At 44.3% G+C, this 27,249-nt stretch overlaps 1 protein-coding gene and 1 pseudogene across 33 annotated transcripts in view; one reads left to right on the top strand and one right to left on the bottom strand.

Annotated features, from left to right (window-relative positions):
• The window catches only part of ZNF618 (zinc finger protein 618), a 180,543-nt gene extending 180,198 nt beyond the window's left edge, over positions 1 to 345 (bottom strand). For 19 of the 33 annotated variants that reach the window (XM_063593932.1, XM_034928898.3, XM_055117729.2 and 16 more), the window contains exon 1: positions 207 to 325. In XM_063593932.1, the coding sequence (XP_063450002.1) occupies positions 207 to 239 (33 nt within the window). In that variant the 5' untranslated portion in view covers positions 240 to 325. Of the gene's footprint in view, positions 1 to 206 lie in introns of all 33 variants that reach the window. The other 14 variants (XM_055117732.2, XM_055117733.2, XM_034928897.3 and 11 more) reach the window with 4 other exon arrangements.
• LOC117981609 (programmed cell death protein 2-like) lies at positions 310 to 27,249 on the top strand (annotated as a pseudogene).

The following is a 27,249-nucleotide window of genomic DNA, read 5'->3' on the forward strand; positions in this document are numbered from 1 at the left end:
CTCGTCACCCCCACCCTCCTCGCACCCCGCAGCGCCCGGGGGGGTGCTCTCCGGACCCCGACCCTCCCGATTGCGCCCACAAAAAGCCCGCAAACGTGCCCAGGCACTTTGCATTTTGCAAATCTTGCAATGAAGTGGCGCAGCGCCCCGGGCCCCGGCCCCCCGGGGTCCCCCGCGCGGTGCATGCCCCCGGCCCCCCGTCGTACCTGCGGAGCCGCCGCGCCGCCCGGCTGGTTCATGGGTCCGTGCGGGAGGAGGCGGCCCCGGCGCGTCCTGCTCCTCCCGGGCCGGGCTGCTGGTGCGCGCACAATGCCGCCGCCGCCGCCGCCGCCGCCGCTCCCTCCTCCGCCCGCCCCGCTCAGGCCGGGGGGGCGGGGGCGCTGGGGGCGCGCGGGGGGGGCGCCGGCCCTCGCCCCCACCCCCGGCCCGCACCGGCCGCGCCGCGGCAGCCGCTGCCGCCGAGCCGCCCCTCGCGGGGCCGCCGCCGCCCCCCGCCGCCCTGCCCGCCCCCGGGCCGGCCTCGCCGTGCGGCCCGCGAGCTCGGGGCCTCGGCCTCGGCCTCCGCGCTGCCGGCCTCCGCGCGGCACACAAAGCCGGCCGGTCCAGGGGCGCGCCCGCCCTGCCGTCCGCCAGCCCCCGTGCCGCGGCGCACCCGCCCCCCCAAACTTTCCCGCGCCGCGCCCTGCCCTCCCCGCGCCCCCCGCGCCCGCTCCCCGGCTCCCTTCTGCCCTCCCCCAGTCCCCCAGCCCCTCGGAAATGTCATTTTCACGCTGGAAAAAAAGTTCAGGGAGCCGGCTCTCGGCGGAACGCAAGAGGTTAATGGGAACTCTGTACCCCGCTGTACCCCCCCGCCAAAAAAAAACCAGATTGATTTCTGAAATAAAAGTTTTCAAGAGCTGGCTTGCTGGAAGACTGGAAGGCTTATTGGGAATATTCTATTGCCCTGCCACTCCTCCCAAAAAAACTAATGTAGTAAAATAAAAGTTTGAAGGACTGGCCCCATGTCCGACAAGAGTGGTTAAGGGGACTCTAGCCCCCCAGCCAGACTGATTTTTAAAATAAATACTTGAGGAGCCGCTTTTATGTGAAATGCCAGTGAAGCGGCTGTTTCTGCCTATCCTTGCCAAATTAAAATATATATATGTATTTCTAAATAAAAGTTTGAAAAACTGGTCCTACAGTAAGACAAGAGGGGTTAAAGGTTAAGGGATATTAGCGCCCCCCACCCCCATATCCCCCAGTTAGGTTGATTTAGAGAAGGAAAATTTGAGAAACTTGCATGTGAAATAAAACGTGAACCAGGATATTTCTTTCCAACACCCCAAAATAGCCAGTTTTTTTTGTTGTTGTTATTGTTGTTGTTGTTGTTGTTTTTTAACTTGAGCAACTGCCTCCTTGTGACTTGGGAAAGTTTAAAATGGATTTTTTTTTCTATTCTCTTCCCTATTCTCCTAAAAAATCCGATTTTTAAAAAATTGTAAGTATGAAGGACCTGCCCTATTATAGAGACAAGGAGGGATTACTGGATCCATCCTACATCTCCCACAACTGGTTGATTTTTGGAATAAAAATGTTAAGAATTGCTCTTCTATGAGATGCAAGGTGAACAGAAATCCTTCTTTGCCCCTCCCCAAAAGAAAACTGCAAGGGTACTTTTCAAAAATAAAAGCATTGGAAATTAAGAGTAAACAGGTATCTTCTCTGCCCCCACCTTCAAAAATCAAATGTTCTTTTTTGTAATGTTTAAAGAACTGGAGCAATATGAGACAGGAAGGGTTACAGAAATGTTTTCCCTACAATCCTCAAAAAAGTTATTTTTAAAATTTTAGGAAATGGAGGCACTGTGTAGAAGACACCTCCTTTCCCTAATAAGTTAAACTGGGAGTTTAGCCCTATATGGGAGACATGAAATTAAGAAACACAACTCTTGCCCCCCTTAACAAACACTCATAACACAAGACGTTAAAAGGAATCTTCTGGCCGGGAGTGGTGGCTCACGCAAATAATCCTTTTGGGAGGCCAAGGCGGGTAGATCACGAGGTCAGGAATTGGAGACCAGCCTGGCCAACATAGTGAACCCCTTCTCCACTAAATATACAAAAATTAGCCAGGTGTGGTGGCACACACCAGCCAGTAGTCCCAGGTACTCAGGAGGCTGAGGCAGGAGAATTGCTTGAACCTGGGAGGCGGAGGTTGCAGTGAGCCGAGACCACGCCATTGCACTCCAGCCTGGGTGACAGAGTGGGACTCCGTCTCAAAAACAAAAAAAAAAGAGGAGTCTTCTAACCACTTCCCCCCAGACCCCTAAAAGTTGGAGATTCCTTAAAAATTGAAATTGAAAGTGGCCATTTTTCTCCCCACCAACCTGGTAAGTATGTCCCTGCCAGAGGTTTGGCAGCCTCTGCCCAGGCTGGTGTGCAGCAGGCACCAAGGTGAGTAGGGGCAGCTTGCAGAGCATGGCAGAGTTAGGTCCTGTGAGCCCTGAGCATATGTGCTGGGCAGGCAGCCCCTAGTCCACCTGCCCCTCATCCACCAGGTGGTTGGGGCCTTGTTACCTGGAGAGATGCTCCCAGATTTGATGTCTGTCTGGCTCGATCCTTGTGTGAAGGTTTCTGGGCACCTGCCTCAAGGCCGGGTCCCCTCCTCTGCCTAGTGGAGCCAAGCCTGATCTTAGGCCTTAGAGTAGAAACTAGATCCAAAATGACATGGGGTCTCAGTCACCACAGCTGAAAGCTGTATGGTACCAAGGAAAAACTCCTGCCCTGGGAGTCGGGAAAACTTGATACGATAATTATTCATTTGAGCGCTTACTATGTGCCAGGTGCCTTGTATCTAGTAGGACAGACACACACCATGAAGAGGAGAACTATTTGCAGCAGCTCTTCTCAAATGCAAGTGATCCTTGGAATCAGCAGGAGAGCCTGTTCAGATTGCTGAGCCCACCCCAGAGTTTTGAATTCATTTGGTCTAGGTTAGGCACCAAGAGTGTGCATTTCTAATGCGTTTCCAGGTGATGCTGATGTTGCTGGTTTAAGGGCCACCTTCTTAAAACCTTTGCAGTACAGTGCCAACAGTGAGGTGCTCAGTGCAGCTCAAGGAAGGGTCCTACCCAGCCCGGGCGTGGGTCAGCGAAGATTCCAGGAGGGTCTTAATTAGATGGAAGTTTCTCTCTAGAGCAGGGATTCTTAAATGGGGACTTTGCATTGGTTTGGGGAACCAAGAACTACTCCTTAACCAAATGTATGTCTGTATGTGCATTTTGGGGGAGAAAATCTGTGGCTTTCACTCAAGAGCATCAGTGACCACCAACCTGAAATAATCCACAGCCTGTCTTCAGGCACCTCTGGCCTATAAAAGCTCATGGTCCTTCTCAGCCTTCTTTTTCTGGAATCACTGCAAGCCCTTTCTGTTTCTTCGCCACCCATGGGTCCCAGGAGCTGGGCCTTCTATCAGCACATCTCGACCATAGAGGCATCTCCTCCCCAGGGGTCTCGGCCTTGAAGAGTGCTTCCTTTCTTCATTCTGTATCAGATGGGCCATGAAGGGTATCCTCAGGGGACAATGGCTGAGCTTGAAGTCTTCCTGACAAAATCCACCTTATAAATGAACCCACATATTTCCCAAACCACAGCAGAAACTATGCAATCACCCAGAGCTGTGGTTTGTCTCCATTCAGGAATTAACTGAGGGCATACTCACCTTGTGGAACTTTCGGAGTGTCCTGAGGACCTGCCCAAGAAAGTGGCTAGGTACTGTATGAGGTGGCTATGGTCCCATCAGGTGCACTGTGGTCATATCTTAGCCCCCTCACTTTCGAGAGCAATGACACTGTGACCAGTGTGGGGAAGCCACGAGAAGGGGAGGACCCCTACAAACACCAGGCGAGCTCTGGGCAGAGCTTCAAGGGGGAGGGTGTGTGGGTGGAGGAGCCAACATATTTTGTGATCGCCCAGGGGACAAGACCAGACCTGCTCTATGATGGAGCAGGCTCTGTGATACAGCGTTGGAAAAATGACTGTTGGTCAGGGGTGTGGAAGAACAGATGCTCACATCGGTGGAAGCGTGGTCCGGGAGGGACCCCCACAGGCTCTCCCATCTTCTGAGGGTCTGTGGTTCAACTCGGCGTGCCTGAGTTTATCAAATTCTGGAAACTTTTTACTCCTTCCATGCCTAGCCCACTGCCTCCAGGACTAGCATTACTACATCATTTTAAGAGCCCAGCCTCTGGCGTCAGTTCCCAGGTTCACTGGCTCTGGTCCTCTTCCCCTGCGGTGTGGTCTCCAGCAGATGGCTCAACTTCTTGCCCCCACTTCTTCATCTTTAAAATGATAGGCCAGGCTCGGTGGCTCACGCCTGTAACCCCAGCACTTTGGGAGGCCAGGGCGGGTGGATCACAAGGTCCGGAGATTGATACCATCCTGGCTAACACGGTGAAACCCCATTTCTGCTAAAAATACAAAAATTAGCCAGGTGTGGTGGCACACGCCTGTAGTCCCAGCTACTCAGGAGGCTGAGGCAAGAGAATCGCTTGAACCCGGGAGGCGGAGGTTGCGGTGAGCCAAGATCAAGCCACTGTGCTCCAGCCTGGGCGACAGAGCGAGACTCCATCTCAAAAAAAATAAAATAAAATAAAAAGAAATAAAATAAAGTAAAATAAATAAAATGATGCTAACAGTTTTATCTACCTCATGGGGTGCCCTGAGGATTAAATGATGTAATGTGTGAAGTCCTTAGAAAGTGTCTTGTGTAGTGAGGTCAGGAGATCAAGACCATCCTGGCTAACACGGTGAAACCCCGTCTCTACTAAAAATATAAAAAAATTAGCCGGGTGCCTGTAGTCCCAGCTACTTGGGAGGATGAGGCAGGAGAATGGCGTGAACCCGGGAGGCGGAGCTAGCAGTGAGCCGAGATCGCGCCACTACACTCCAGCCTGGGCGACAGAGCGAGACTCTGTCTCAAAAAAAAAAAAGAAAGTGTCTCGTGTAGAGAAAGCACACACGTCGGCAGGTGGAATTTCCGGTGCCCTCACTACCCGGGTGATCCTGGCCTCAGGGCTTCATCTCTGAGCTTTAGTGTCTGTCTTTGAAAAATGGGGATTCTAAAACCTACCAGTCTTATCAGTACGCTTTCAGTTGTAACCAATAGAAAAGAAATCACGCTAAACAGACAAAAAAAGGAAAATTAGAAGGTGGATCATGGTATCCAAGGGCAGGAAATGAAACAAAGCCTCAAGGGGATTCAGAGCCAGGAACTAGAAAAGTTTCAGGACCTGGGCTTTCTCTCTCCATCACTCTGGGCCACAGATCTCTTGACATCTCAGTCCTAACTTCTCCCTCCTTCCCACGCTCTCTCCAGGTTGGGGGTCGTCTCTGCTTCCCTGGACACGAAGTCAAAATGGTTAGCATACCATCCTCTCAGTGCAGCAAGTACTGACTGGAGTCTCTGCGCTCAATCCAAATTCAGAATAGAGAATGGAGTGAGTCAAGCTTGGCTTAGGTGCCACCAGGAGCTGATCCTCTATGGCCAAAGATGGCAGGGTCACAAAACACATAGAGCCTCTTGAGACCCAGCCTTGAGAGAAGGGACGTGGGGGGCTGAGCAGAACCTTCCAATGTTCCTCTTGGAGGACTGTGAGGGTTCGCTGAGACTGAGGACGTGATGTGGAGATACACCAAAGTTGCATTTCTTTGTGCTAGAGTCTGGCAACATTTGGAAAACCCAGGAAGTTAAGATGCTGAGGCTTTTTCTAGTAGGTGATGGGCAGATGTCAAACTTGTGTCACAAGCAGGTGGTGGGAGTTGCCTCAGAAGAAGCCTTTGGGTCCCAAACAGAACCTGGGGGCTTGGCTAAGATCTGCTGGGTAGGTCTTGGTGGAGAAGTTGCCTTTATAGAGAAACAGTCGGCTCAAAAGGGCATGGAAAAGAATGAAGGCTAAGACTTCACGAAATGGTGTTTTCTTCCTCAAGCTGAGTTACTTTTCCTTAAGCCTGAAAAACAAGGGAAATGCTCTCTTGTAACAGCCCAGCCAGGGTGACTTGGGCTTTCAAGTCTCTACACAAAGGGGGGGATAAATCACACGATCTGGTCTTAGAAAATGCCTTAGCAATTTATCAAACAAGTTGGCAGCATTTTCTCGTTTGATTGACTATTTCTCCAAAGTGGGCAGAGAAAGGACAGTCACCCCCATTTTAAGGCTCAAGTGTCTTGATCTGGTACAAAATTCCAACTTTTGCTCTGGAATTTTCTTCTTTTCTTCCATTCCTCTACCTCCCCATCCCTGCACAGGGAGAAGTTGGGAAGGAGCTGGGATCAACCAGCAGCAACGTACTTCCTCAAGGAGGGAACTTGCAGGTCATGGTGAAGTCTCCAGAGAAGCAGGTACCTTAGGCCTTGGCAGTCCCCCAGGGAGGTGAGTCCAGGAGTGAAAACGGAGAGAAAGAAGATCCAGGACAAGATACTGGCAAATAGAAAGAAAGAGATCAGTCTGGGTGGGGTGGCTCAAGCCTGTAATCCCAGCACTTTGGGAGGCCGAGGCGGGCGGATCACGAGGTCAAGAGATCGAGACCATTCTGGCCAACATGGTGAAACCCCATCTCTACTAAAAGTACAAAAATTAGCTGCGCATGGTGGCGCTCGCCTGTAGTCCCAGCTACTCGGGAGGGTGAGGCAGGAGAATTGCTTGAACCCGGGAGGCGGAGGTTGCAGTGAGCCGAGATCGTGCCACTGCACTCCAGCCTGGCGACAGAGCGAGACTCTGTCTCCAAAAAAAAAAAAGAAAAAGAAAAAGAAAGAAAGAAAGAGATCAAACTGATCGCCCAGATAAGGAATCAGCATTGAGGCAAAAATCTATGTAGCCTGTCCCAGGAGTCAACAATAAATGCTCCTTATGTTTCATAAACCTGTTCCATGGAGCCTGCCAGCCCATGAAGCCTAGAGAAAGCCTGGCATCCTAGTAAAGATCTCATCTAGTCTCTGCACTTAGACCTGTGCAGATTGTAACATTAGCCACTATAAAAACCTCAGTTTTTCTCATCTGTAAAATTGGGCAAAATAAGGTACCTAACACCACAGAGTTATTTAAAGACTTAATTCATGTTATGCACCCAATGCATGGCAATTATGATTACCATTTCCAGCCCGTATCGACTTCAACATGTATAAGGAAACTCAGGCTCCGGGATGGGATGAGGGTGGAGTCACCTCATTTGAGCAGGGCTAGACAGCCGAGAAGGGAGCAAAGTCAGCTTTGAAGGCAGCTTCCCCAAATCCAGTTGGCAGTGCCCCCCACTATGGCAGTAGTCCTGATTTTAATTCAGCTCGATCTCAGAATGGAGATGGGCCCAGGCCATGAGAAAAAAAGAAAAGGAATAAAGATGGCAAGAGCTTGTCCACCTCGTTTCCTCCTTCACCATCTGGTGCTCCCAAAGGAGGCTTTAATAATCCATCCTTTCTGCTGAGAAACACACTTGTGAATGCAATTACAATGTGTCATAGTACAGGGCTCAGACTCTGTCTGGACTCAGACCCAACTGGGTTCCAATCCCAGCTCAGTCCCTTTCCAGCCATGTGATCCTGAGCACATCACACCACTGTCTCTGAGCCCCAGTTTCCTTAACTGTTAAATGGGGATAATAACACAGACGTGCATGTTTTACATGAGGGTTAGAAAAAGCAATGAATGCCAGCACACAGTAGGTATCCTAGAGAGTCGAGATGATGATATTAATGATGATGTTGATCTCAACGGCTTCCATCTGCAAAACTATCCAGTGGGCGGGGCATGTCTCGAATGACAGCTCAGCCATGAAGCCATCCAACTATGTCCCTCAGTTATCTCCATTAGCAGATGAGGGGAGTGAGGCATAGAAAAGTAAAATGGAATGTTTCTTTCACCAGTAATTGGACAAACTGCCAGCATGTGACTCTTGATGGGATGCACCGACAACCAACAGTGCTTACACAGAATTCCTGCCAAAAATGCATAACCCAAATCTAATCATGAGGAAACATCAGACAAATCCAGATCAAGGGACATTCTACAGAACAACTGGCCTGTATTCTGCAAAAATGTCAATGTTGTGAAAGACAAAGAAAGACCAAGGAACGTTTCAAATTAAAGGAGACTAAAGAGATAAGTATGACAACTAAATGCAAAAAGTGATCTTGAACCATTTTTTTTTTGGCTCCTGGATCAGAGTGGGAAAAAAATTACTATAAAGGACATTTTGGGGACAATTGGTGAAATTTGAATATAGTTGTATATTAGAGAATAGTATGTATTCATTTTAAATTTCTGGATTGATCATCATTTTCTGGTTGTGTAAAATCATCTTCTCACTCTTAGAAAGTACACACTTTTGATGGAAAGGCACATGATTATCTGCAACTCTCAAAAAATATATACACATATGTATATGTCTGTATGCATACATATATTATATATATAAGATAAAGCAATTATATGTGACTGAATATGAATTGGCAAATTTGAACAAAGGGTATGCAAAAGGTCTTTGTCCTATTCTTGCAACTGTTCTATAATTTTGAAATTATTTCAAAATAACAAGTTAACAAAAGTGAAATATTTAATATGTTTGTAAAAGCTAGAAGCCTACACTGAAACTATTTTCATTGGAATGGAATCTTTTCATTGTATATTCAACGGAAAAAAATTTGATTCATTGATCAGTGGCTTGTCAACATCAAAATTTGCTGATTATCTTTCTTCATAACATGAATATGTTCTTTTGTAGCTGTTATTCCCATGAGGTCCAATTTTCCTAGGCAAATTTTATGATCTCAATTTTGTCATGCAGATGTAGGGTCTTCCATCCATGTTTAGTCACTATTTACTGGACGCAGTGTTAGTCTTTGTGTTTTATTTTCTGTTGCTTATTTCTACCAGGTAAAAGTTATTTTAAGTTTTGCAATTTCCAGTGTTCCCAGTAAGCTGTAATTCTTCAAACAGGCTTTTCCCCCCGTAAAATTAATTTTGTTGTGTATAGTTTAGAGGGATTCTCTAACCCTGGCTAGGCATCTGAATTTCCTGGGAGCTTTTGAAAAGTACAAGTTTTCCAGCTTCTCTTCAATCTCAAGATTTTGATCCAGGAGGAATCTGGATATTTGAAGTTTTAAAAGCTCCCTGCCTCTCAGGTTCTGTGGTAGTCACTGGCCCGTCACTTGGTGTGGTTACCACCTTGCCTTGTATTATTGGTTCTTAAACTCTTTGGGCCTTGCTATTCTGTTTTAACATTCCATTTTCCCAACTTAACTGTGAGGTCATTGAAGAAAGGGACTAAGCAAATGATTTCTTTCTGGCCAGCACAGCTCTCTACGATTATTAGGTAAGGCAGCAAAACAATATTAGTTGATTGATTGTTGGCGCAACCAAAACTTTGAATAGCAACATCAAGAGAAGGAACTTTAAAGAAAATTGTGAGACCGGGCACGGTGGCTCACACCTGTAATCCCAGCACTTTGGGAGGTTGAGGTGGGCAGATCACCTGAGGTCAGCAGTTCGAGACCCGCCTGGCCAATGTGGTGAAACCCCGTCTCTACTAAAAATACAAAAAAGTAGCTGGGTGTGGTGGCAGGCGCCTGTCATCCCAGCTACTAGGGAGGCTGAGGCAGGAGAACCCGGGAGGCAGAGGTTGCAGTGAGCCGAGATCGTGCCACTGCACTCCAGCTTGGGCAACAAGAGCGGAACTCTGTCTCGAAATAAAAAAAAAAAAATTGTGCAAGAGTATATATACATAAAAGTCACCATTTTAAACATTGTAAGTGTACAGTTCAGTGATATGAAGTGCATTCACATTGTTGTGTAACCATCACCACTATTCATCTTCATAATTTTTCATCATCCCAAACGGAAATGCTACACCTATTAAACACTAACTTCCCATTCCTCCTACCTGCCCCTGGCAACCACTGTACTACTTTCTATCACTCTATGAATTTGACTATTCTAAGCACTCTCATATAAGGGGAACCACACCATATTTGTCCTTTTGTATCTGGCTCATTTCACTAGCACAATGAATCTTAAAGATTCATTCATTTTGTAGCGTGTATCAGAATTTCATTCCCTTTTTTTTCGAGACGGAGTCTCACTCTGTCACCCAGGCTGGAGTGCAGTGGCACGATCTCGGCTCACTGCAAGCTCCGCCTCCCGGGTTCATGCCATTCTTCTGCCTCAGCCTCCCGTGTAGCTGGGACTACAGGCGCCTGCCACCACGCCCACCTAATGTTTTTTATTTTTAGTAGAGACGGGGTTTCACCGTTTTAGCCAGAATGGTCTCGATCTCCTGACCTCGTGATCCACCTGCCTCGGCCTCCCAAAGTGCTGGGATTACAGGCGTGAGCCACTGCGCCCGGCAGACTTTCATTCCTTTTTAAGGCTGAATAATATTTCATTGTATGGCTATACCACATGTCATTTATCCATTCATCCATTGATGGATACTTGGGTTGCTTCTACCTTTTACCTATTGTGAATAATGTTGCTATGAATATTCATGTATAAGTATCTGTTCAGTTCTCTGCTTTCAATTCTTTTGGGTAGATACTCAGAAGTTGAGTTGTTGGATCTTACGGTCATTCTATTTCTAATTTTTTGAGGAATCACCATAACATTTTCTACAGTGGCTAAAGAAAGACTGTTTTTAAAAGCTGCTTTAATAGAGGTAGAATGATGATTGATCCTTTCTGAATTTCATGCTAACTCTGTTGAGAAACAAAATCCATACATCTATCTTTAGCAACCTTAAAGAGTCATAAGAAGTTACCCTACCCTCTTTGTTTTGTGGGAAATTGACTGCATTAAAGGCACCAATTCTGCACACCTCCTGGAATCTAGCCCTTTTTGTCATGTGACTTTGCAGTTCTCACTAAAAACATAGACTCTATTTCCCGTTCCTTGAATCCCAGTTTGGCCATGTGACTTTGGACAGTGGGATGTTAGCAAATTTCACATAAGAAGAGACTTTAAAAGTGCTTGTGCAGGTCAAGCACAGTGGCTCACACTTGTAATCTCAACACTTTGAGAGACCAAGGCAAGAGGATTGCTTGAGGCCAGGAGTTCAAGACCAGCCTGGGCAACAGGGTGAGACCCTGTCTCTACAAAAAAATTAAAAATTAGCCAGGCATAGGGGTGCACACCTGTGGTCCCAGCTACTCAGGAGGCTGAGGTGGAAAGATGACTTTAGCCCGAGAGCTTGAGGCTGCAGTGAGCTGTGATCACACCACTGCACTCCAGCCTGGGTGACAGCATGAGACTCCATCTCAAAAAAATAACCAAATAAAAATAAAAGTGCTTGTGCAACTGAATTTGCACTTGCTCGTGCACTTATGCCTTCACCGTGAGAATACAGTTGGCCCTCGTATCCATGGGTTCCACATTTGTAGATTCAACCAACCATGGATTGAAAATATAGTTAGGCCTATGATGGTTGCATCTGTACTGGGCACGTACAGATTTTTTTCTTGTCATTATTCCCTAAACAATACAGAATAACAACTATTTACATAGCATTACATTGTGTTAGGTATTGTAAGTAATCTGGAAACGATTTAAAATTTACAGGAGGATGTGCATAGGTTATAGGAAAATATGACAACATTTTATATAAGGGCCTTGAGCATCTGTAGATTTTGTTTTCTGTGGAGGTCCTGGAACCAATTCTTCATGAATACCCAGGGACAACTGTATACCCAAGCTAGTCTTCTGGAAGAATAGGAGAGAAAAGTGAAACGGAGTTATTCTAGCTGATCACCACATGTGTGACCCCCCCGCCAAGAGCCAGCTACCCCCAGAGAGTGACAGAGCTCAAAGGAGACTAGAGGAACTATCCAGATTAAATCTCCAACCCACAGACTCAAGAGCTAAGTAAATGCTTATTGTTTTTTGTAACTGAGTTTTGGAGGTGGTTTGTTACACAGCGTTATTGTGGCAATAGATAACTGATACATCTACCCTCTTCCTCTGCCAATATGCTGCATTTTCTGCACCTGTCAAAGGGTGATGAGACAACTAATTTTACTGACTTCCTAGTGCTGGCATGAGAAGTAAATGCCAGAATTGGCCAGGTCTAGCATCTGGGCAATTATTATCTAAAGGTGGATTTCTCTCTTCCTCCTTGAAGGTTAACCCTCTTTTTTAGTTTATTGGGAAAGAGGGCTATAGAGGGCATCTGTTCTCCATTCCCCCTGTTCTGGTGACAGTGTCTCAATTTTTCTTAGAGAAAAAGCCTTCTCTCAAGCTCAGTCTATGTGTTCTGGGTGGACTTGCTCTACCCCTGAGTGCCATCAGCAAATGACCCAGGCCTGGCCATTCATATATGCCATTGACTTGGCAAGATGGTCATATGACAGGCCAAGCCAATGAGATCCAGATTTAAGAGTTTGAATGGAAAGTTTTCTTTTCCTTTGAGATGACTGTGAGGATATAGTTTAAGTTTAGGGGAGCCAAAGGGTGCCATGTGGAAAGAGCTTGCCTGAATTCAGCTGAAACAGAGGAAAGCAGACCCAGCTATGGGAAGACACAGTCCCAATGACATGGTTAGAACCCCTAGATCCAGCCAGACCTGAAGCTGTAGTTCCTTTGAACTTTTTAGTTATGTGAGTCAATCCATATTCTTTCTGCTTGCTTTGTTTTGTTTTGCTTCTGTTAAAATAATTTAAGGAAAGACTCTGTTGCTTGTAACTGAAAAAGTATTTGTCTTGCATTCTTCCTCAGTCACCTTCCTGACTGCATGTTCCTTCTCATAATGGGCTTCTCCACAGTGCTCTTAGCCCCACTGTTGTGAAGAACCACTGTGCTTATCCCTGCTGGATAACACTTGGGATTCCCAAGCTAAGTCCACCTGATAAAGTGACACTACTTCCACACAGCCTGTGGGAACAGATAGAATATTGGCAGGTCTAGGCTAACCAGGCATCCTGGTTTGCCCTGGCCAGTTCTGGTTTATGCCTATTGTCTCAGCGTATTTACTAATAGCACCCCTTTCACTATCCATAATGTCATTGTTTGAGTAATCATTTATATAGTCATCCTTAGCAGGTCATACTTCCTTTTATTGTGTCATCCTTTTATTGTCCACATAAAGTTGACTGGCAGAGAACAAAGATAGCTGGGACAACATCAGCCATTCCACGTGCTCCTACAATGTAACCTCGTCTTTCTTCCTCAAGGGCTGCAATCTAATTCTCCTCCACTTGAATTTGGATGGACCTGCAACTGCTTCAACCCATAGACCACTGTGGAAGTGATAAGGATTAACTTCCTAGACTGTGGAAGTCTCGGAAAAGACAATGTTGCTTCCACTTTTTTCATTAGATTGCTCATACTTGGATCCCTGAGCTGTTCTATAAGAATCCAACTTCCCTGAGGCTGCCATGTTGTGAGGAAGCTAAGCCATGTTGAGAGGCCACGTGTAGCCACTCTGATGGGCATCTGTGGCAGAAGGACTCTAAGATGCCCCCCTCCCCTTATCCTCATCTCCTGGTATTCACCCTTGCATAATCCTCTCCTCTTAGTGAGGGTGAGACCGTAACTTGCTTCTAATCAGTGGAATACTGTTAAGGTGAGGGGATGTCCCTTTTGTGACTATGTTACATGAGATTATACCTCCCATCTGCCTAGTGGACTCTGTCTTGCCACTTTTGATGAAACAAGTGGCCGTGCATGGGAGTTCCACATGTCAAGGAACTGAGGACAGCCTCTGCCCAACAGGCAACCAGGAACCTTAACCCTCAGTCCAGCAACCCAAAAGGAACTGAATCCTGCCCACAACTATGTAAGTGAGCTTAGAAGCATATCCTTCTCCTGTTGAGCCTGCAATGAAACACTAGCCCTTGATTGCAACCTCATGAGCAGAGTCCTCCCCATCCAAATTGTGGGATAATAAATGTGTATTGTTCTAAATCATCGTGTGTGATAATTTGCTACTAATTAGAGAACTAATTCACAGTCTTAGTCTTTGAGTCCTCCCTGCTCAGGCACTCAGTGAGTGAAGATATTCCAGATCATTCTAGTCCTCAGTTTTTGACTCACCTCCCAGCCATTAAGTCCCCTGGTCCCAAACATTGTGGAGCAGAGACAAGTCAGCTCCTCCACACCCTCTCCAAATTCCTGGCCAAGAATTCAGAAGCATAATAAAATGGTTATTATTTAAAGCCACTATATTTTGGGGTAGTTTTTAAGACAGCTATAAAGAATGAACCAGAGAGTCTCTTTTTTTGTTGTTTTGTATGAGATGGAGTTTCACTCTTGTTGCCCAGGCTGGAGTGCAATGGCGCAGTCTCCACTCACTGCAACCTCTGCCTCCCAGGTTCAAGTGATTCTCCTGCCTCAGTCTCCCGAATAGCTGGGATTACAGGCACCCGCCACCAGGCCCAGGTAATTTTTTTTTTTTTTTTTTTTTTGTATTTTTAGTACAGACAGGGTTTCACCATGTTGGCCAGGCTGGTCTCGAACTCCTGACCTCAGATGATCTGCTCACCTCGGCCTCCCAAAGTGCCGTCTCAATTTAAAACTGTACATTAAATATGACCTTTTCATGATCCATGACATAAGTGACCCCCGAAGTAGCTAACATCACAGCTAGGTCTTCAGGTCCTTCATGTTCCTCAAGAGCATCCAGGCAGTTTCCATGGACCTTTTGTCAACTCTTGTGCCAAGGGTGTAGTCTTGCCCGTGGTTGCCCACCAACAGTAAATTTCTTAGCAATTTAGAGCTCCTATTAAAGATTTCATGGTATTGCTTATAAGGATTTAATTGAGTTCTAGACAATGGCTACTCCTCTTTCCATTATCTGGGTACATGGGGATGGTTACATTCTCCCAGTTTTACTCAATTCAAATCTCTCTACCTTCTACCTGTTCCCAAAAGGCTCTGGTTAAGGACCTATGTCTACTGGGGAGAAGGAGGGGAGGGATGGAGGGAGAAAAGCGTGGTCAGAGAACTCAGCAGGAGGATGGAGGTTAAGCTCTTGTTCAAATCGCACAATCTCATTTTTCTCTCTGGGACAGCAGAGACTCTTATTCAGGAGAAAGGACCTCTCTGCACACACATGTACACACACACACTCCTTGTGCCTTCCCTACCATAGCAGGACAATGAGATTTTGACTTGTATCTGTTACTTTTAAAAATAATGGAGTCTGGCGCGGTGGCTGATGCCTATAATCCCAATACTTTGGGAGGCCAAGGCGAGTGGATCACCTGAGGTCAGGAGTTGGAGACCAGTCTGGCCAACATGGTGAAACCCCGTCTCTACCAAAAATACAAAAATTAGCTGGGTGTGGTGGCATGTGCCTGTAATCCCAGCTACTTGGGAGGCTGAGGCAGGAGAATCACATGAACCCGGGAAATGGAGGTTGCAGTGAGCTGAGATCACTGCCCTCCAGCCTTAGCAACAGAGCGAGACTCTGTCTCAAAATAATAATAATAATAATGCAATACAGTCATGGCTTTGGAGATTCTTCAAAGAAAGAAATATTTTTAGCTGAGTTTTTTCAAGTAGTTGAGGATTACCTCTCTAAGCATCAAAACTTTTATTTCAATAATTTGGAATGGATATCTTTCTGAAATGTAGTGTACCCTTCCCTGCCTCTTAAAGAATGGATAACATTATTCCCCCTGCCTTTCCTGAAATCTCACATTGAGCACTGCCCCCAAACATATTAAGAAGAATTAACTGAGCCCAGGATATTGATACAATAGCATGAGTTTTCAAAAGGAAAACGTTGTCTTTCCCCAGATTTTTGAAAGCTATTGACTATGCATTCAGTTCTTCAGAAGTCAATGTTTGACTACATGAAATGAGAAACAGCCCCTCCATGATGCAAATATATCCTTCCTACCAAAAGACAAATGTAATCCAGACGTCCCCCAGTGTTGATCAGCCTGTGGATAGAAATGAGGTCACACTTTATTTATTTATTTAACAAAGACTTACCTAGGGCTTGCACTGAGCCATTCCAAGTGCATTAAGATCAACTGATGTTTGACCAAGATGCCAAGAACACACAATGGGGAAAGGACAGTCTCTTCAACAAATGGTGTCGGGAAAATGGATATCCACATACATAAGGACATGAGACCCTTATCTCACACCATATGCAAAAATCAACTCAGAATAGATTAAACATTTAAAAGTAGACCTGAAACTGTAAGACTACTAGAAGAAAACAAGAAACATTCCATGACATTGGTCTGGATAATAATTTTTTGGGGATATGAAACCAAAAGCATAGGCAACAAAAGCAAAAATAGACAAATGGGATGACATCAAACTAAAAGTTCCTGCACAGCAAAGGAAACAATCATCAGAGTGATGATAACCCCCAAAATAGGAGAAAATATTTACAAGCCAAACATCCAATGAGGGGTTAATACCCCAGATATGTAAGGAACTCAAATAACTCAATAGCTATAAAATAAATAACCCTATTAAAAAATGAGCAAGGGGGCTGGGCACAGTGGCTCACACCTGTAATCCCAGCACTTCGGGAGGCTGAGGCAGGCAGATCACGAGGTCAGGAGATCGAGACCATCCTGGCCAACACAGTGAAAACCCGTCTCTACTAAAAATACAAAAAATTAGCCAGGTGTCGTGGCACGCGCCTGTAGTCCCAGCTACTTGGCAGGCTGAGACAGAAGAATCACTTGAACCCGGGAGGTGGAGGTTGCAATGAGCTGAGATCACGCCACTGCACTCCAGCCTGGGCGCCAGAGCAAGACTCTGTCTCAAAAGAAAAAAAAAGGAAAAAAAAAAAGAGCAAAGGACCTAGACATTTCTCAAAAGAAGACCCACAAATGGGCAACAGGTCCATGAAAAAATACTCGACATCACTAATCATCAGGGAAATGCAACTTAAAACCAGAATGAGATATCACCTCACATTTATTAGAATGGCTACTATAAAAACAAAAATGAAAGATAAGTGTTGGTGAGAATGTGGAGAAAAAGAAACCCTGGTACACTGTTGGAGGGAATGTAAATTAGTACAGCCATTATGGAAAACAGTATGGAGATTTATCAAAAAATTAATAATAGAACTATCATATGATCTAGCAATCCCACAACTGGACATAGATCCAAAAGAAATGAAATTAGTATATCAAAGAGGTATCTGCACTTCCATGTTCACTGCTGCATTATCCATAATAACCAGGATATGGAATCAACCTAACTGTCCATCAACAAATGAATAGATAAAGAAAATGTGGTAAGAAAATCACCAAGAGAGTAGATTTTAAGTATTCTCACCACAAAAAAAGCATGTGAGATAATGCATATGTTAAATAGATCAATTTAGCCACTCCACATCATTTCAAAATATCATGCTGTATACCATAAATATATATACATGTGTTATTAAAAATGAATTGAAAAAAATTTTTAAATCTAATCCTTCTAACAACCTTATGACGTATCTATCTGTTTTACAAGGGAGGAAACGGAGACACAAAAAGGTAAAGTAACTTGCTGAAGAACATGAAGCTCATGAATGAATCTGGGTTTTGGACCCAGGAGCCCAACTCTGGAGCCTGTACTTCTATTTACGTTACTCTGCTGAATCTCACTGATGTGGATCCCCTACCTACACGGTGGAAGTGTTTGAGTCTCCTTAGTAAGGTTCCCTCCTTCTCTGTTTATCACTGTTTCCAGAGTCCCTGGGAGGTCTTGCGCATAGGCTGTGTTCCCTTGGATTCTGCTCTGGAAGGGCAGGTCTGCGACTGTGTATTCTAAGCCACTATCTGTTATCACAACAATGCTATATAACAAACAACCCCAAAACTCAGTGGCTTCAAATAATGAGCAAGAATTTGGTTCACGAGTCCACAGATCTGTTGAAAGGTTCTTTCTGTCTTAGCAGGGCTTGCTTACATATCTGGGCTTAGCTGGTTCTTAGCTAATCTAGTTTGACCGGGACAAGTAGGGCCACTTGATTGTGGTCCACATGTCTCTCATCCTCCAGCAGGCTAGCACAGGCACCTGCACTTGGTAATGGCAGAGGAACAAAAGCAGACAAGCTCAATTGTGCAGACACTTTTCAAGTCTCTGTTTAAATCACATTTGCTAGCATCCCATTGGTAAAGACAAGTCCCATAGCTGACCCTGAGTCAAATTGGTAGAATACGCACAATGACATGGTATCAGGCATGAATACAGGAAGAGATACAGAACTGGGACCATGAATACATTCAATCTACCACACTCATCACCGATTTTCATTCTTCGCAAAAATATCAGAATAAAATTAAATTTCAAAATAAGAAATCATTTAGATAAAGCTGCCAAGATTCTATAAATTAAAACTGTGCTCTGAGAGATGGTAATGAACAAACCCAAATAAGGGGCAATATAAACCAATGGTTTCTTTATAAAAGGAAAACAGCAGCATTCTGCTGTATCAGTAGGAAATGAAACTGAGAATTCAGAACTCAGCCTGCTGATGTGCGAGGGAGGCCCCACATTCTGGTGGCAAAGTGGCAGTCAGCAGGGTAGCCATTGTGTGGGCCTGGTGTCTAAGCAATAACGTTAGCACAGAAGTTACATCAGAGCAGGCCGCCAGCAAAACTGACTCAGTTAGCAACTTCTTAGCATATCAATGTCTCATTTTGTTTCTCTGGCAAAAAGCTCAAATATTGGATTGCCTGATTCAAAATTGACCCCTAGGCAACCTCAGTTTTTCCAGGAGAGTACAGTGAATATCTGTTTATTCCCATTCCTGGAAAGCAGTAACTGTCATTTTCTGGGCTCACACAGCCTGCACATATAGCCTGGTTATAATTCTTTCTCTGAGAAATGGGGGAGCCCTGTTAAGACAGCCAAGCTGGTCTCCAGACTTAGAGATCCATGAGCCATTGCATCTACCGCATGAATCACTGGAAATATCAACCTCCCTGAGATGGTAAATGTCAAGACCTGTGGATAAATGTTGAAAAATCAGAAAAGCCTCAGTAGACAGTAAAATTTACCAAAACCAAAAACAAAACACCAAATTAACAAAAAGGAGCCAAAGATTCTGGAGTACTCTGCTTTTCGTTACAGGGACACAAAGATGTTTCTAATGGCAGCTCATTGCCTTAAAATACGACTTCGATGGAGGAACAGGTGATTCAGGGATCCCTGGGCCCCTTCCCAGAGTGTGTTAGAGTTGGGAGGAATCTTTTGAATCCTTTGAATCTGTTTTGAGCATTTGCCATATACCGGGTGCTTCATAAACAATATCTCACTTAACTCCTAAAGAATCCCCTATAAGGTAGAGCTGTATATATCTCCATTTTACACATAAGGAAACTGAGGCACGAAGCTTCAGTGAAGGAAGTTACCCAAGTCATACAGCACATCAGTCTAACTCCAGAACAGGAAACTGAGGCACGAAGCTTCAGTGAAGGAAGTTACCCAAGTCATACAGCACATCAGTCTAACTCCAGAACTGGAAACTGAGGCACGAAGTTTCTGTGAAGGAAGTTGCCCAAGTCATTCAGGGCATCAGTCTAACTCCAGAACTGGCCCTCTGAGACATGACTCTGTGAAGCTATCCGTTCGGGGGTGCCCTTCAGACATCACCACGCCCAGTGGCCTTCAAGATTAGGGGGCTCATCCACAGGGGTTACAATTTCCAAGGTAGAGTCGCCACACACAGTTTTAAGATACTCCATTTCTAGATTCTCAGCTTCCATGTGTACAATTTCCTAAAACTTACCTGTCTTAGGCCAGGCGTGGTGGCTCATGCCTATAATCCCACACTTTGGGATGGCGAGGCAGGTGGAGCACCTGAACTTAGGAGTTAGAGACCAGCCTGGCCAACATTGTGAAACCCTGTCTCTACTAAAAATACAAAAATTAGCTGGCTGTGATCTCACACCAGTTAGAATGGCAATTATTAAAAAGTCGGGAAACAACAGATGCTAGAGAGGCTGTGGAGAAATAAGAATGCTTTTACACTGTTGGTGGGAGTGTAAATTAATTCAACCATTGTGGAAGACAGTGTGGTGATTCCTCAAGGATCTAGAACCAGAAATACCATTTGACCCAGCAATCCCATTACTGGGTATATACCCAAAGGATTATAAATCATTCCACTATAAAGACACATGCACACGTATGTTTATTGCAGCACTATTTACAATAGCAAGGACTTGGAACCAACCCAAATACCCATCAATGATAGACTGGATAAAGAAAATGTGGCACATATACGCCATGGAATACTACGCAGCCATAAAAAACGATGAGTTCATGTCCTTTGCAGGGACATGGATGAAGATGGAAGCCATCATTCTCAGCAAAGTAACACAAGAAGAGAAAACCAAACACCGCATGTTCTCACTCATAAGTGGGAGTTGAACAATGAGAACACATGGACACAGGGAGGGGAACACCACACAATGGGACCTGTCAGGGGGTGGGGGCATAGGGGAGGGGTAGCATTAGGACAAATACCTAATGCATGTGGGACTTAAAACCTGGATGACGGGTTAATAGGTGCAGCAAACCACCACCGCACAGGTATACTTATGTAACAAACCTCCACGTTCTGCACATTTATCCCAGAACTTAAAGGAAAAAAAAAAAAAGGAAAAAGATAGCAGGGTATGGTGCCACATGCCTGTAATCCCAGCTACTCAGGAGGCTGAGGCAGGAGAATTGCTTGAACCCAGGAGGCAGAGGTTGCAGTGAACCAAGATTGTGCCATTGCACTTCAGCCTGAGTGATAGAGCAAGACTCTGTCTCAAAACATACACACACACACACACACAAAACAAAAACAAACAAACAAACAAACAAAAAAACTGACCTGCCTGAGAACTCCCATGTGAAGATGTGAACCTGGATTTCCTTTCTCACCTTCCCTTTCTCAGCTACCCTTCTCCCCTTTGATACAGTAAAGGTGTATGTCTTATCCATCCCAAACCTTACCACGAGACATTGCCTGGAGAGGAAAAAAACCTGAGTTGGGGGTAGGGGGAGAGAGAGCACCAAACAGAGGGCTGAGGGCAAATGTTGGAAAGTAAACGTTCTTTTAATCAAGACTCCCCAGACCCTTCCCCAGTCATCTCAGTGAGAGATGAATTCCCATTAATTTTACATTTTCTGTTTAACAATTATCTAAATTTTAATCAGTTGTATCCCAAAATTTATTGCGTTGATATCTCAATTCAGAGAAATGTTTAACCCTTAAAGCCTTATTATCCCAGGAAATATCAAAATTCTGAAAATTTTGCCTACAAACATATTTTTGATTTAGATACTATGACATGATGATCCATATGAGACTTACCAGCAGAAAAAAATATATGACATTCCTATAAAATTCTATGGGGGAAATAGAATGGAAATAATGATTTAAAAGAGGAAGAGGAACATTGTGAAATTTCTAACTGTTAAAGGAGAGTTTGTTCATCAATTTTTCAATGGATGATGGTGGGTATAAAATTACTGTGATATTTAAATTCCATTGGATATATTTAAAGGAGTGATGTTAGCAGTTTAATTTTAAACATTAATATTTACAATACACAGGATGTTACACCCTTTACAACTATTTAAAACCATGAGGAAAAATTTTAAAAATATTTGATTGTGTATTTTTTCAGAATGCGTTCGGTGGCACATGAGCAAAAAACTGTGCAAAGGCCTCTGGTTTTGTCCAACTGCTTTTTTTTCTTTTTAGATGGAGTCTCACTCTGTCACCCAGGCTAGAGTGCAGTGGCAAGATCTCAGCTCACAGCAACCTCCACCTCCTGGGTTCAAGCGATTCTCCTGCCTCAGCCTCCCGAGTAGCTGGGACTACAAGTGTGTCTCCACACCCGGCTAATTTTTGTAGTTTTAGTAGAGATGGGGTTTCACCATGTTGACCTCAAACTGGTTGGTCTCAAACTCCTGAGCTCAGGTGATCTGCCCACCTCAGCCTCTCAGAATGCCGGGATTATAGGCATGAGCCACTGCGCCTGGCCCAGCTGCTCTTCTTACAGATGAGCCATTTGAAAGTCAGAGAGAAGAAAGGACTTACTCAAGGTCATATGGCAAAATAGTGCCTGAGCTAAGACCGAAGCTGGTCTCAGGACACCCTCATGGGCCCTCTTCTTTTTTTTTTTTTCTCTCCAAATGCTAGCTTGCTGTATCAGGCTGAGTCTAGCAGTTCCCAGCACTCAAACAGGATGAAAGGTATGCAAGTTCATCAAGCGTTTATTTACAGACCTGAGAGCAGGACTAGGGCAAAGCAACAGAGGCCGATCAAGCACCAAGGACTAGCAACAGTGCAAAGCCATTTCCATCCCTGGGCCAGAACAGGTAGAGGGAAAGAGCACTTACCTGGACCTGATGAGACCTGTAGCTGTAGGAGAAGGCCCCCAACAGGACCTGTGTCTTTAGGGGAGGCATCGGGGCACTGCCAAACCACGGCTAGCAGCAAGAGAGCTAGGGGAGCAAATCCACAGACCTCTCTCTCCTCCTATGCTCTTTTCCTGCTGGTACCTTCATTGGTCAAATCATCCAGAAGCCAAAGGGCAGGGGAGCTAATTGTTACAGTCCTTAGAGGTCACCTCTTTGGGCACAGAGTAAGGCAGAGAAGGGCAGAGAGTCTGGGGGCAACCAGAGAATGTCCACCACACATTCCATTTTGAACTTGACATTTGTACTTAAACAAAAAGAATAAGTTTCCCCATCAAAAAAATTTGCAGCAAAACAAAGAAATCTGCCCCCCAGAAGAATCAGAAAGCCCATATTTATGAAGCAGGACGGATTTCAGAGCAGTTTGGAAGGATTTTTATTTTTCATTTTGTAACTACGATACACAGATATCTACTTATTTTAATACTATAATATTTTGTCATCTCCTTTCATTGAAAAACTGATCATTTTTGCAAAAATTGCCTGATTAAATCCTCACTCATGAATGCTTCAACAGGCTGCTACAAACTACAACTAAAACCCAGGAGTTGAGGGAAAGTCCCTGAGAAAAAGCAATGTTAATGGACACTTTAAACAGAATTATATTATGAAAGATAATAATATAAATTATTAATAGCCATATACTAAAGACAGGTTAATCCAGCTAGAATTCGATTGAAAGAATGTATGCAATTGCCATAATCAAAAATGCTTTCACACTTAAATCACCTTTCTAGGCAACCTGTGTTCATGTTATAGAAAGAGTAGCACCCTCTAGGGGCAGGGAGTGCCAATGGTCTATTGCCCTTTGACTTGGGCTTTTTCCTCATACCAGTAAGGTCATGATGGAGTTGGGGTGGAGGAGGGATGAGGAATATTTTTATCCCCAGTCCTCTTCCAAAAGAAAGCAAGTGGGTGATGCACAAAGACCCTCAGCTGGGAAATGGAAGACCTAGGTTCCTATTCTGGCACAGTCGTTGATTCGTTTTACATTCTTGGTTAATGTCCTTCTCTCCAAACTCAAGTTTTCTCTTTGTAAATATTTATCTCCAGTATCTCTTATACTTCAATAGCTTCAGCTCTAAAACTAGAAAAAACAAAAACAGAAACAAAAATGTTATGGAGTTGTCCCGGGTACTAGGTAATACTTGTGAAAAAAAACTTTGTAAATTGTCAGATGCTAAAGCAACATAAGGGAGGCCACATGGCATAGTAAGAACACATGACCAGGGTTAGTTAACCTGGGTATAAAATTATAGCCTGAAATTTCAAACTTCTGGCTATGGTCTAGTAAGTAGACCAGCAAATATTTTCCCCAAGAAATACCCATAAAGCTGGACAAAATTGATAAAACAACCCTTTCACTCCTCTTGAAATCAACTAATGGCACATAACAATTCCAGAAGCATTTATGTTTGAAAAACTATTGAACTTTGGGTAAGAACAGTGGAAGTGTGGTGTCTTTACCTGGGGCTGATCCTAACTTCCACCTTCTTCCCAGCTTAGTTGGTGCTGAGATTCTGTCAGGATATGGCAGGTCCATGAGGACAGACAGCTACACTTATTCAATTTGGAGCAATAGGTACCCATATCCCACAGCACTGGTGAAAGTGATTATCCTGGCATCAAGTGAGGAGGGAGGGCCAATGGCTCTTCTTGTCTGAGATTACAGTCACGGTTAAGGCAAGCATATTCCTGGCTGAGGGTGCACATATGAGCAGCTGAGACCAAAGAGAGTACAAACTATATACACAATCCTGGCTGACCCTGAGGCTGGACACATGTGCACAGGAGACCCGGAAGGGCCTAGCTGAAATGAAAATGCTGGAGTCGACTTAACAGTGGCTTAAACTTTGAATCTATTCCCTTACCCACACACAGATTTCAGCACAAGACAGAATCCTTACTTGCTTGAGGCACTTCAGCACAACCTCTGTCCTGTCATTAGCTGACTAGTGGGCTACACAGACACAGGGATGAGCCTTAAGAAGTCAGTCTTAAAAAGGAAAACAAGAATTAAAAAAAAATCTGGGCAGAGATATCAGCAGCTCCATATCACTGGGGAGATAGATTTAACTCAGGTAGGTTACTAAACAATGAACAAATTTTAAAAAGAACAAACCTTCGGGGGGGAAATACAGAATCCAGAGTTGCTACAATATATAACTAGAATCCTCAGTTTTCAAAAACACCACCAACAAAAATGAGACATGTAAAGAAAGTATGACTCATGCTAAAGCAAAAGGGGAAATGATAGAAACTCCCTCTGAGTGATTCTAGGCATTTGGTTTATCAGACAGACATCAAAGCAGCTATTTAAATATGTTCAAAGGGCTAAAAAAAATAACATTTAAAAAATTAAAGGAAAGTATGGAAACATTGAATCAACAAATAGACAATCTCAATAAACAGACAGGAATTATTGAAAAGAACCAAAGAGAAATTCTGGAGTTGAAGATATAATAACTGAAATGAGAAATTCACCTAGAGGACTTTAACAGAAGATTCAAGATGGCAAAGGAATGAATCAGTGAACTTGAAGATAAAAATTGAAGAAAAATGAATAGAGCCTTAAAGACTTTTGGGACAACATCAAGTATATCAGCACACATACAATGGTAGTCCCAGAATGAGAGGAGAGAAGAAAAAGGAAGAAAAAATTTGAAGAACTAATGTTAGAGGGGCGGGCGGCCGGCGTGGCTGAGCGTGGCCGGGCGCGGCCGGGCTGCCGGGCCCCGGACCCTGGCCTGCGCGCTGTGCGGCTGCCAGCTCTCCTTCCTGCTACAGGTGTACGCGCTGCTGCCCGGCCGCGCCGACGCCTTCCACCCCGGAATCTTCCTCTTCTGCTGCTGAGAGCCGCCGTGCTGGGCCGGCCTGCGAGTTTTTACCAATCAGCTACCCAGGGAAAATGATTTTTCCTCATATGGGCCACCTACTGAGAATCCTCTCCCAGAAACAGGACAATCAGTGTGTCTCTAACTTAAGTCTGGTGCTCATCTCTGCAGGGTTTGTGGCTGTTTAGGACCCAAAACGTGCTCCAGATGCCACAAAGCGTATTACTGCAGCAAGGAGCATCAAGACCCTAGACCGGAGATTGGCACATAAGCAGGCTTGTACACAACCAGATCATTTGGACCATATAATTCCAGACCACGACTTCCTTTTTCCAGAATTTGCAGTTGTAGTAGAAACAGAAGATGAAGATTACACCTGAGGTTGTGGAAAAGGAAGATTACTCAGAGATTATAGGGAGCATGGGTGACGCACTTGAAGAAGAACTGGATTCCATGGCAAAACATGAATCCAGGGAAAATAAATTTTTCAGAAGTTCAAAACTCAGATAGCCCTTGAACCAGAACAGATTCTCAGATATGGCAGAGATATTGCCCCCATCTGGATTCTAGTGAAAATATTCCTCAAGAAAAGGATATTCCAGAGAATATCCTTTGTGATGCCAAGAAAATGTTTGAATTCCAGGTTATGCCTCAGCTCCTAAACTACCTGAAGGCTGACAGACTGGGCAAGAGCATTGACTGGGGCTTCCTGGCTGTCTTCACCTGGGCTGAGAGCTGCATCTTGGGTACTGGCTATACAGAATAATTTGTGTGGAAGCAGGATGTAACAGATACACTGTAAAGGCATCTTAGAGCCTTAAAAAAAGTTAATAATCTTTTATACCTTGCAATTCCATTTCTGGGACGTCATCCTAAGGAAATACTTATGCCAAAAATAGAGGTGCAGAGATGTTGAGACATTGCTTACACAGTGTCTTCATATTAGTGAAACAAAAGTGTCCAGTGACAGGGAATTAAATACATTTTGGTACATCCACAGTGGAAGGCTACACAGTCTTAATTATACACACCTATATTGACAATCGAGATACCATTATATGTGGTATTCATGGTATGACCCTATTCTTGTAAAAATATTTGTATATGTATATGTGCACAGAAATAAATCTGCAAAGATGATAAAAAAGAAATAATGGTAGAAAACTCCAACTTCGAGAAAAAAAATTAAGATAGCACAGAGGCACAACAAACTTCAAGTAGGATAAATACAAAAAGATCCACATCTAAACATATCATAGTCAAAGTGTTCAAAGACAAAGAAAATCTTAAAAGCAGAAAGAAAAATGATTCACTTTGTACAGGAAAGTACAATACTTTTAATTCCTGATTTTCATCTAAAATAATGAAGACCAAAAGGACATATTAAAAATACTGGGAAAAAAAGGCCGGGCATGGTGGCTCACACCTATAATCCCAGCACTATGGGAGGCCAAGGCCAGCGGATCACAAGGTCAGGAGTTCGACACCAGCCTGACCAACACGGTGAAACCGTCTCCACTAAAAATACAAAAATTAGCCAGGCATGGTGGCTCATGCCTGTAATCCCAGCTACTCAGGAGGCTGAGGCAGGAAAATGACTTGAACCCAGGAGGCAGAGGTTGCAGTGAGCCAAGATCATGCCACTGCACTCCAGCCTGGGCAACGGAGCGAGACTCCATCTCAAAAAAACAAAACAAAACATAACAAAACAAAAATGAGAAAAACACTATTAAAGTATTCTATATTAAGCAAAACTGTGCTTCATAAATGAAAGCTAAATAAAGCTATTCCTAGATAAATAATAAATAGGCCGAGAGAATTTTTGGCTAGAAGATCTGCTTTACAAGATACTACAAACAGTCCTTTGGGTCAAAAGGAATTGACACCAGGTTGTAATTTGAATCCACAGGAAGAAATGAAAACCACCAGAAATAGTAAATACATAAGTTAATTTAAGAGAGTCTTATAATAACCTGTAAATGCTATAAGAAAATATAGCACCATATGGCA

The sequence above is a fragment of the Pan paniscus genome, chromosome 11 (genome assembly GCF_029289425.2).
Source record: "Pan paniscus chromosome 11, NHGRI_mPanPan1-v2.0_pri, whole genome shotgun sequence".
Classification (NCBI taxonomy): Eukaryota; Metazoa; Chordata; class Mammalia; order Primates; family Hominidae; genus Pan; species Pan paniscus.